The sequence below is a fragment of the Enhydra lutris genome, unplaced genomic scaffold, assembly GCF_002288905.1.
Source record: "Enhydra lutris kenyoni isolate GAN:26980312 unplaced genomic scaffold, ASM228890v2 scaffoldscaffold5, whole genome shotgun sequence".
Classification (NCBI taxonomy): Eukaryota; Metazoa; Chordata; class Mammalia; order Carnivora; family Mustelidae; genus Enhydra; species Enhydra lutris.
The window spans coordinates 429015-441209 of record NW_019154089.1 but is presented as its reverse complement, the minus strand read 5'-3'; the positions used below and the strand labels follow the sequence as shown (position 1 = coordinate 441209).

Below are 12195 nucleotides of genomic sequence, written 5' to 3'. Positions count from 1 at the left end.
GTATTTGATGGTTTCCAGTTTCACATTTAGGTCTTTTAACCATTTTGAATTTATTTTTGTGTATGGTGTAAGAAAGTTGTCCAGTTGGGGAAACTGGACAATAACATGGACTTTTTTTTTTAAAAGATTTTATTTATTTGACACACAGAGAGAGAAATCACAAGCAGGCAGAGAGGCAGGCAGAGAGAGAGAGAGAGGAGGAAACAGGCTCCCTGCTCAGCAGAGAGCCTGATGCGGGGCTCGATCCCAGGACCCTGAGATCATGACCCGAGCCGAAGGCAGAGGCTTTAACCCACTGAGCCACCCAGGTGCCCCATAACATGGACTTTTCAAATTTTCTGTCTCTTCTTGATTCAGTTTTGGGAGATTATATATTTATAGGAATTTACCTACTTCTTCTAGATTGTCCAATTTGTTGGCATATAATTTTTCATAATATTCTTTTAGAATCCTTTGTATTTCTGTGGTGTGAGTTATTTCTCCTCTTTCATTTCTGATTTTCATTATTTGAGTCATCTCTCTTTCTCTTTCTCTAATGAGTCTGGTCAAAATTTTATCAATTTTTTTTCTATCCTTTCAAATAACCAGCTTCTGGTTCCATTGATCTGTTCTATTCTTTTAGTTTCTATTTTGCTTATTTCTGCTCTAACATTTATTATTTCATCCCTTCTACCGGTTTGAGGTTTTGTTTGTTCTTCTTTTTCAAGCTCCTCCAGGTATAACATTAGGTTGTTTATTGGAAATTGTTCTTGCTTCTTGAGTTAGGCCTGTATGGCTGTAAACTTCCCTCTTAGGTCAGGTTTTGCTGCATCCCAAAGATTTTGGACTGCTGTGTTTTCTTATTTATTTATTTATTTATTTATTTATTTATTTTACAGACAGATCACAAGTAGGCAGAGAGGCAGGCAGAGACAGAGAGAGGGGGAAGCAGGCTCCCTGTGGAGGAGAGAGCCAGATGCGGGCCTTGATCCCAGGACCCTGGGATCAGGACCTGAGCCGAAGGCAGAGGCTTCAACCCACTGAGCCACCCAGGTGCCCCTGTGTTTTCATTTTTATTTGTCTCTATGTATTTTTAAATTTCCTCTTTGATTTCTTGGTTGACCCATTCATTGTTTGGTAGCATGTTTTTTAACCTCCATGTATTTCTTCTGTTTCCAGATTTTTTTTTTTTTATGGCTGATTTCTAGTTTTATAGCATTATGGTGGCCCAGTATGACTTCAATATTTTTAAATTTGACTTATTTTGTGGCCTAATATGTGATCTGTTCTGGAAAATGTTCCTTGTGTACTTCAAAGAAAAGTGTATTCTGCTGTTTTAGGATGGAATGTTCTGAATATATTTGTTAAATCCATGTCATCCATTCTGTCATTCAAAGCCACTGTTTTCCATGATTTTCTGTTTGGATGATCTGTCCATTGATGTAAGTGGGATGTTAAAGTACCCTACTATTATTGTTATTACTATCAAACTTTCTTTATGTTTGTTATTAGCTGCTTTATGTATTTGGGTGTTACTATGTTGGATGCACAAATATTTACCATTGGTATATCTTCTTGTTGGATTGCTCTGTTTCTGAGTATATAATGTCCTTCTTTGTCTCTTGTTACAGTCTTTGTTTTAAAGTCTATTTTGTCTGATACAAATATTACTACCCCAGCTTTCTTTTTATATCCATTTGCATGATAAATTCTTCTCCACCCCTTTATTTAAAATTTTTTTTGATTTTTTAATAGATTTTATTTATTTATTTATTTGTCAGAGAGAGAGAGAGAGAGAGAGAGAGAGAGCTCACAAGCAGACAGAGTGATAGGCAGAGGCAGAGAGAGAAGCAGGCACCCCACTGAGCAGGGAGCCCCATGCGGGTCAGGATCATGACCTGAGCAGAAGGCAGTGGCTTAACTGACTGGGCCACCACCCAGGCGTCCCCCCTTTACTTTTTTTTTTTTTAATTTTTATTTTTATTTTATTTTTTTAAAAGATTTTATTTATTTGACAGACAGAGATCACAAGTAGGCAGAGAGGCAGGCAGAGAGAGAGAGGGGAGGAAGCAGGCTCCCCACAGAGCAGAGAGCCTGATGCGGGGCTTGATCCCAGGACCCTGGGATCATGACCTGAGCCAAAAGCAGAGGTTTTAACTCAGTGAGCCACCCAGGCGCCCCTACTTTTTTTTTTTTTAAGAACTTTTTATTTAAGGGTGCCTGGGTGGCTCAGTGTGTTAAGCCTCGCCTTCGGCTCAGGTCATGATCTCAGGGTCCTGGGATCGAGTCCCGCTCGGGCTCTCTGCTTGGCAGGGAGCCTGCTTTCTCCCCTCACTCTCTGCCTGCCTATCTACCTACTTGTGATCTCTCTCTGTCAAATAAATAAATAAAATCTTAAAAAAAGAAATTTTTATTTAAATTCCTGTTAGTTACCATACAGTATAACTTTAGTTCGGGTGAACACTATAGTGATCCAATGCTTCTGTACATCATGAAGTGCTCATCACAAGTGCTCTCCTTAATCCCCATCTCCTGTTTAATCCACCCCCACCTCCCTCTGGTAACCATCAATTTGTTCTCTATAGCTAAGTGTCTGAGGGGTACTTGGCAGGCTCAGTCAGTAAAGCATGCAACTCTTCATCTTAGGGTTGTGAGTTTGAGGCCCACATTGGGGTATAGTTTACTTAAAAAGATAAAATAAAGAGGCTGTTTCTTAGTTTGCCTCTCTCTATCTCTTTTTTCACCTTTGCTTGTTTGTTTTGTTTCCTAAATTCCACATATGAGTGAAATCATATGGCATTTGTCTTTCTCTGACTGACTTATTTCACTTAGCATAATACTCTCTAGCTCCGTCCATATCCTTGCAAATTTCATTCTTTTTATGGCTGAATAATATTCCACTGCATATACACATTTACATTCAAAGCAATTATTGATATATATGTACTTATTGCCATTTTATTACTTGTTTTGTCATGGTTTCTGGAAATTTCCTCTGACCCTTCCTTGTCTTTCTTTCCTTCATGTTTACTGATTTCTTTAGAGATACATTTGAATTTCTTTCTTTTTATTTTCTGCAGGTTTATTAGTGGTTTTAATATATGGTTGCCATTAGGTTTGTATATAACCTTTTCTGTATATAGCAATCTATATTAGGTTGATGGTCATTTAATTTTGAACCCATTGTTTTCTCCTATCCTCCCCATGTTTTAGGTATATGTTATTATATTTTATATTTTTTTGTGAGTTCCTTGACTGATTTTCTTACAGAAATACTCGTTTTCACGTTTTTGTATTTCTTACCTTTAAACTGTCACTTTTGATTTCTCCTTTCCACACGAAGTATCCCCTTTAGTATTTCTTTCTTTTTTAAAGTAAACTCTGTGCCCAGTGTGGGGCTCAAACTCACAACCTCAAGATCAAGAGTTGCATTCTCTCAACTGAGCCAGTCAGGCCCCACCCACACCTATAATATTTCTTGCAGGGTTAGTTTATTAGCCATGAACTCCCTTAATTTTTCTTTGTCTGGGAAACTATTTCTCCTTCTAATCTGAATTCTTCTAGCCTTGCTAGATAGAGTACTCTTGGCTGCAGATTTTCCCCATGCAGTGCTTTGAATATATCATGCCACTGTCTTCTGGCTTGCAAAATTTCTGTTGAAAAATCTCCTACTTGTGTCCACAATAGCCAAATTATGGAAAGAGCCAAGATGTCCATTGACAGAGGAGTGGATAAAAAAGATGTGGTATATAGATACAGTGGAATATTACTCAACCATCAGAAAGGTGAAATCTTATCATTTACATAGAAATGGATGGAATTGGAGGGCATTATGCTGAGTGAGATAAGTCAGAGAAGGACAATTATCATATGGCTTCACTCCTGTGAGGAATATAAGAAACCACGCAGAGGGTCATAAGGAAAGGGAGGGAAAAACGGAATGGGAAAAGATCAGGGAGGGAGACAAACCATGAGAGACTCTTAACTATGGGAAAGAAACTGAGGGTTGCTTGAGGGGAGGTATGTGGGGGGATGGAATAACTGGATGACAGGCATTAAGGAGGGCACATGATATAAGGAGCATTAGGTGTTATATGCAACTGATGAATTACTGAACTCTACATCTGAAACTAATGATGTTCTATATGTGGTTAATTGAATTAAAAAAAAAAAGAAAAATCTGCTAGCCTTTTGACTTTTCCCTTCTAAGTTTTTGATGTCTTTTATTTGCTGCTTTTAAGATTTTTTTATCACTATATTTTGCAAACATAATTACAACATGTCTTGGTATGGGTCTGCTTTTGTTGATTTTAATGGGAGTTCTCTGTCCCTCCTAGATCGGGATAGATGTCTGTTTCCTTACCCAGATTGGAAAGCTTTCAGCTATTATTTCTTCAAATAAATTTTCTTTCTCCCTTCTCTCCCAAACGTTATTATGTTTGGTGGAGTCACTGAGTTCCCTAAGTCTATTCTCCTTTTGTAGAAATTCTTCTCTCTACTGTTCAGCTTTATTGCTTTCCATTTCTTTGTCTTCTAGGTCATTGGTTCCTCTGCTTCTTCCAGCCTACTGTTCATTGCATCAAGCATGTTTCTGAACTGATTTCCTGCACCCTTCATCTCTGATTCTCTTTAAACTCTTTTATCTCCTTGGTAAGGATCTCATTGATGTCTTCCATTCTTTTCTCAAGTCCAGTGAGTATCCTTACAATCATTGCTTTAAATTCTCCATCAGGAGTGTTACTTATATCTGTTTCACTTAGATCTCTGGCTGTGGCCTTATCTAGTTCTTTCATTTGGATAAAACCCTGTGACTTCTCATTTTGTCTAAGTCTCTACTTGCTTTTCTGTGTTAGAAAATCCAGTCCTGGGTCACCTGGGTGGCTTAGTCGATTATGCCTCTGACTCTTGATTTTGGCTCAGGTCATGATCTTAGGGCCATGAGCTACAGCCCCGCATTGGGCTCTGTGTTCAGCAGGGAATCTGCTTCCCTCCTTCTCCCTCTCCCTTTACCCTCCCCCACTGCAAATAAATACATGAATAAATCTTAAAAAAAAAAAAAAAAAGAAAGAAATACCAGTTCTATCTCCTGCTTCTGAAAGTAATGGCCTAATGAAGAAGAGGTCATGTAGTGCCCAGGACCTGGCACTTCAGAGAGTATTTCCATTTTGTGCCGTGTGCACTCTGTTGTTGTGTTCTGGCTGCTCTACCCTTCAAGCCAATCAGAAGAGTCTCTCCTTGCTTGCTGTGAGCAGTGTTTAGTCCCTGGCCTGAACGTAGTGAGTTTTAACTAGGTGTGCTCTGAACTGCTTGTGAAATGAGACCTGTCACTACTTCCACTGGAACTGAGGCCCAGCAAAACTTTCTGGTCAGGAGATGTGGTGTGGGCAGGGGTTTGTGAAGGTCTTCTGGGAGAGGGGCCTTCCATGCTGGTGGAATGATATAAGTGTGATGTAAGTGTGATGTAAGTGTGATGTAAGTTTGACTGAGAAAGGCAGTTCCTTTGGAGCTCTGAGGCAAGGATGGGTGGCTTAGTGTACACAAGTTAGGCAGCCAGTGTCCGTGCTGCACTGCTTCCCACAGGTGGCTCTGTGTTTATGTTGAGGGCAGGAGAAAGAAATGGCACCTGCTAGTTCCTTTATTCTCGGACATGCTCTGAGAAGAGCAAATAATCTCCCTGCACTGTGCCTCAGGCACTCCTCAGATAGTTCCATGCTGTATGCCCCTGGGGTTGTTTGCCTGCCTTCTCTCCAAGAGCAGCATAGTGCCCTCCAGGCTCTATTGTAGTCAAATCCAGTGACCGTTAAGCTCCAGTGGTTGCAAGAACACATGAAATTGGGCCTTCCTATTTTCCAAGCAATTGGCTATGGGAAAACGTTCTTCTTGTGTGTTCCCCTGTGTGTTTCTCTCTCTCTTGCCCTTCTCCATGACTATGTCTCACTCCCCTCTCCAGCAGCCAGCATCCATTTCTTCCCTAAACCATGTCTCTGCACTTCTTACCTTCTCCAATGTGGCCTCTCCTCTCCTTTTAGTTGTGAAGTCTGTTCTGTCAGTCTTCAGGTCAATTTCTGGAGTGCTTAGGATAATTTGATAGTTACCTAGTTGTATTGATGGGATGAGGCAATCCTAGTGTCCAAATCTGCCATCTTCCTGTCATTCAATCCCTTTATTTTCAATCTGCATGTGTCTTTAGGTCTGAAACGAGTCTCTCATAGATAATATATAGATGGGCCTTGTTTTATTATGCTTTCCATCACCCTCTGTCTTTTGACATCACCCTGTGTCTTTTGATTAGAGCATTTAGTCCACTGACATTCCAAGTAATCACTTTTCCCCCAAATATTTCATTTATTTTACAAAGAGAGAGAGAGAGAGAGAGAGAGAGAGAGAGAGAGAGAGAGAACACCCACAAGCAGGGGGAGCAGCAGAGGGAGAGGGAGAAGCAAGTTCCCTGATGAATAGGGAGCTCAATGTGGGGCTCAATCCCAGGACGCTGGGATCATGACCTGAGCTGAAGGCAGATGCTTAACCTACTGAGACACCCAGCTGCCCCATCTGCCTGACTTATTTTGCTGAACATAATATACTCTAGCTCCATGCATATCATTGAAAATGGCAAGATTTCATTCCCTTTGATGGCTAAGTAATATCTATCTATCTATCTATCTATCCATCCATCCCACATCTTCTTTATCCATTCATAGTTGATGGACATTCGGGCTCTTTCCATAGTTTAGCTATTGTTGATAATGCTGCTATAAACTTCAGTATACCTGTATCTCTTTGAATCTGTACTTTTTTTTTTTATCCTTTGAGTAATACCTAGTAGTGCAAATGCTGGATAGTAGGGTAGCTGTATTTTTAACTTTTTGAGGATACTCCATGCTGTTTTCCAGAGTGGCTGCACAAGTTTGCATTTCCACCAACAGTGCAAGAGAATTCCCCTTTCTCTGCATCCTAGCCAACACTTGTTTCTTGTGTTGTTAATTTTAGCCATTTTTTTCGTTAGTTACTATGGGAATCTGGCCATGTTGCTGCAGGTAAATCTCATAATATTGTGGAAGTCCTCCATGACTGCTTCCCCCTGGAGTTATCAACTCTCAGACTTCTCTGCACTGAGCCCCCAGTGTCTCATCAATTATACTTCAGTGTAATTATCTTAAGCACTCTAGAACTTATCCAGAACTTTCCTACTCCAGTACTTATTACCATGGTGGTTTCTACTCTTGAGTCTCTGTACCAGTAACCTGTGACTCCTTGTATCTCCCTGTGATTCTCTAACATTGAAGTCATTGGTTTGCCCTGTGTCCTCCCATCTTCCCACCTTTTACACATCCCAAAGAATTATTGATTTTTCAGTCTGTTCACCTTTTTTACTTTTGTTGAGATGGAGTAGTGATCTCCAAGCTCCTTACATTCAGAACTAGAAACTGAAAGTCTTTGTAGTATCTTTTAATGGAAAATATTTTCAATTTTTATGAAGTCTAATTTGTCTATCTTTTCTTTTGTTGTTTATGCCTTTGGTATCATATCCAAGAATCACTCCCAAACCCTATGCAGTTTTCCTCCTATGTTTTCTTCTAAGAATTTTATAATTTTAGGTCTTATATTTATATCATGGATCCATTTTGCACTCACTTTTGTATGTGGTGTTAGGTAAGGATATAACTTCATTCTTTTACATTCTGTTTTTCCAGCACCATTTGTTGAAAGACTCTCTTTTCTCCCATTGAATGGTCTTGGCATCCTTGTTGAAACCATTTGACCTTATATGTGAAGATTTATTTCTGGAATCTCTATTCTATTCCATTGGTCTAGATGTTTGTCTTCATGCCAGTACACCCTGTTTTGATTACTGTAGCCTTGTAGTAAGTTTTGAAATTGGGATATGTGAGTCCTCCAGTTTTGTTCTTGTTCAGGACTGTTTTGTCTATTTGAGATTCCATATGAATTTTAGAATGAGATTTTCTAATTCAGCAGAAAGCATCATTAGGATTTTGGTAGGGATTGCATTAAACCTGTAGATCACTTTGGGTTGTACTGACATCTTAGCAATAATAAGTCTTTCTTTTTTTTCTAGAGAGAGAGAGACAGAGAGATGGGGGGGGAAGGACAGAGGGAGAGGGAGACAGAGAATCTTTTTTTGTTTTAAATGGAGCTTATTTTATTTTTATTATTTTTATTTTTTAATAGTACATCATTAGTTTTTTATGTAGTGTTCAATGATTCATTAGTTGCATATAATACCCAGTGCTCATTACAACCCATGCCCTCCTTAATACTCATCACCCCGTTACTTTTTTGAAAAGATTTTATTTATTTATTAGAGAGAGAGGGGGGGGGCAAGAGTGAGCACACATGAACAGGAGAGGCACAGAGGAAGAAACAGTCTCCCCACTGAATAGAGAGCCTGGCACAGGCCTCGATCCCAGGACCTTGGAATTATGACCTGAGCCAAACACAGACACTTAACCAACTGAGTCACCCAGGTGCCACTTAACAGTAATATGTCTTTCAATCCATGAACATGAGATCTCTTTCCATTTATTTATGTATTCTTTAATTTATTTCAGAAATGTTTTTGTTGTTTTCATCATACAAGTTAAGTTAATTCCTAAGTATTAGTTAAGTTAATTAAGTTAGTTAATTCCTAAGTATTTTCATGGTATTGTAAGTGAAACTGTTTTCTGAATTTCCTGTTCAGATTTTTCATTTTTAATATATAGCAATGCAACTGATTTTTGTGTGTTGACTTTGTATCCTGCTACTTTGTTGAATTCATTTAATAATTTTAAGTTTTCTGTGTAATCTTTAGGGTTTTCTACATTTGAGATCATATCCTCTTTGAGCAGAGGTAATTCTGCTTCTTTCTTTCCATTTTGGATGCTTTTTTTTTTTGGCCCAATTGTTCTGGCTAGAATTTCTAATACTATGTTGAATAGAAAAGGTGAAAACAGACCTCCCTGCTTGTTCCTAATCTTAGATGAACAACTTTCAGTCTCTCACCACTGAGTGTTGTTTGCTGTGCATTCTTCAGAAATGGCATTTTATTATATTGAGGTAGTTTCCTTTTATTCCTAGGATTTTGAGTGTTTTTATCATGAAGGAGTGATGAATTTTGGGGCGCCTTGGTGGCACAGTAGGTTAAGCTTCTGCCTTAGGCTTGGGTCCTGGTCTCAGGTCCTGGTATGGAGCCCTACGTCGGGCTCTCTGCTCAGTGGGGAGCCTGCTTCCCCCTATCTCTCTGCCTGCCTCTCTGCCTACTTGTGATCTCTCTCTGTCAAATAAATAAATAAAATCTTTTTTAAAAAAGCAGTGCTTAATTTTGTCAAATGCCTTTTCTGCATCTATTGAGATGATCGTGTTTTTTTTCTTCCATTCTGTTAGTGTGGTGTATTACATTGATTGATTTATGTAGATTGAGTCATCCTTACATTCCAGGAATAAATCCTACTTGCTCATGGTGCATAATTCTTTTAACATGTGGCTGAACTCCCTTTTCTGATTTTTTTTTTGAGGATCTTAGCATCACTGTTCATAAGGGATATTGATCTGTAGTATTATTTTCTTGTAGTGTCTTTCTCTGACTTTGGTATCAGGGTAATGCTGGCCTCATAGAATGATAGTGTGCCTTCCTCTTTGTTTATGTGGAGAAGTTTGAGAAGGATCATTATTATTTCTTCTTTAAATGTTTGGTCAATTTCACCAGTAAAGACATGGGGCCAAGAACTTTTCTTTGTCAGGAGATTTCAAAAAATTACTGATTCATTCTCCTTACTAGTTATAGGTCTACTCAGACTTAAAAAAAAGACTTATTTATTTTAGAAAGAGAGTGTATGCATGAGTGGGGGGGAAGGGAGAGAGGAAGAGAACCTTCAAGCAGACTCCCAGCTGAATGTAGGAGCCTGATGTAGGCTCCACCCTACTACCCATGAAATCGTGGTCTTAGCTTATCTGACTAGGCCATCCAGGCATGCCAGATCTATTCAGATTCTATAGCTATTTGCTCTGTAGTTACCATGGACATTGCATTTAATATCTTAAGGTTATCACAGTCTAATTTGAGTTTATACTAGCTTAACTTTAACTGTTATTTTAACAGCTCTGATAACAAATTTTGCAGGCATTATATTCCTGTTTATTTTTCCTTTGAGGATAGTATTATGTAGCCTTTTATTTTCATAATCACAACCATGTAATCCATGATTTACTATTGTTTTGTTTCAATTAATTGTCACTGATCATTGTAAATGACATTTTTCTAATATTGAGGATATCTTCAAACTGAACAATTTTCATAAAAATAAAGAGGATGAAACATTACAATATGGCTGAAATTATATTTAAAGATTGTAATTTTCAACATTAAAGCTTGATAATTATATAGTAATTGGTTAAATATATAAAAGATAAAATAAGTGTTTAACTGTAGAAAACAAAGTATATTTAATTCAACAGTTTTATGTTTGAAATATTTGGATGCCAGTAAATTGTGGTTAGCATTTATTCTATGTATTCTTCATAGTAATAAAATGCACAAAAGGAAATTTATACCACATTAAAGTACCTTGCACATTAAAATATTAACAGTATTGTCTAAATTTACTGGTATTTTTAAAAGTTCCAAATTCCGAATTTGCTTCATTTTAAGAATAAATGAGATTTGAACTGTACCACTCTTTAAAAGACATAATTGAAAATGATTGCATTGAGTAAATTGCAAATGAATATATAGACATTTGGAAATCAATGAATGAATCTAAAATCCACACCATTAGCCACATGATGTCGCTGTATACCACAAAGTCTTGTCAAAAACTAAAGAGGAAAGCTCCATTTTGTCACAGCCTGAGAGAAGACAAAAACGGCCGGGAGATATATTATTCTAGATATAAAGTAAAGAGAGTATGACTTTGAAGTGAGTGAGAGGTACCAAATTTGTAGTGGTTTTGCGATGCTGTTTCCCAGGCAAGAAGGCAAGGGAACCCTGCGTTTGCTGCTCTGCGTTCTGCTCCTCGCAGCCTGGAAGACTGGAAGTGGTCAGGTCCACTATTCGGTCCCGGAGGAGGCCAAACACGGCACCTTCGTGGGCCGCATCGCCCAGGATTTGGGGCTGGAGCTGACGGAGCTGGTGCCACGCCTGTTCCGGGTGGCGTCCAAAGGCCACGGGGACCTTCTGGAGGTAAATCTGCAGAATGGCATTTTGTTTGTGAATTCTCGGATCGACCGGGAAGAGCTGTGCGGGCAGAATCTGGAGTGTAGCATCCACCTGGAGGTGATCGTGGACAAGCCGCTGCAGGTTTTCCATGTGGTGGTGGAGGTGAAGGACATTAATGATAACCCACCGGTTTTCAGAGCAAGAGAACAAAGGTTTTTTATTCCTGAATCTAGACTGGTGGATTCACGTTTCCCGATAGAGGGCGCTGCTGATGAAGACATTGGTACCAACGCTCTTTTAACTTACACCCTCAGCCCCAGTGATTATTTCTCTTTGGATGTACAGGCAAGTGATGAACTCAGTAAGTCACTTTCACTTGAATTGAGGAAGTCTTTGGATAGAGAAGAAACACCAGAACTTCATTTATTATTGACAGCCACTGATGGGGGCAAGCCAGAGCTGGAAGGTACAGTTCAGCTGCTGATCACAGTGCTGGATGTTAATGATAATGCCCCATTGTTTGCCCAGGCTGGGTACAGAGTCCATTTATTAGAGAGTACAGCAAATGGAACATTAGTGACTACATTAAATGCCTCTGATGTCGATGAAGGTGTAAATGGCGAAATTGTTTTTTCCTTTGGCAGTGATGTTCCTCTAAACATTCAAAAAAACTTCAAAATTGATTCCAGCTCAGGAGAAATTAGACTAATTGGTAGACTGGATTATGAAGAAACGAAATCCTATGAAATTCAGGTAAAAGCAGTTGATAAAGGAAATCCTCCAATGTCGAATCACTGCAAAGTTTTAGTGAAAGTGCTGGATGTAAATGACAATGCTCCACAACTGGCAATCACACCTCTGTCTTTGCCGGTCCGAGAGGACTCTCCACTAGGCACCGTCATCGCCTTTGTCTCCGTGTCCGACCGTGACTCTGGTGTCTACGGGCAGGTGACCTGCTCTCTGATGCCTCCTATCCCATTCAAGCTGGTGTCCACCTTCAAGAACTACTATTCACTGGTGCTGGACAGCGCCTTGGATCGCGAGAGCGTGTCGAACTATGA

The 12195-nt window shown here is 39.2% G+C and overlaps 1 protein-coding gene across 1 annotated transcript in view; it reads left to right on the top strand.

The window, feature by feature from the left end:
- The first annotated feature begins 10750 nt into the window (after positions 1-10750).
- The window catches only part of LOC111141053 (protocadherin alpha-1-like), a 30035-nt gene continuing 28590 nt past the window's right edge, over positions 10751-12195 (top strand). Inside the window, exon 1 of the mRNA XM_022493383.1 lies at positions 10751-12195. Within this exon, the coding sequence (XP_022349091.1) occupies positions 10931-12195 (1265 nt within the window). The 5' untranslated portion in view covers positions 10751-10930.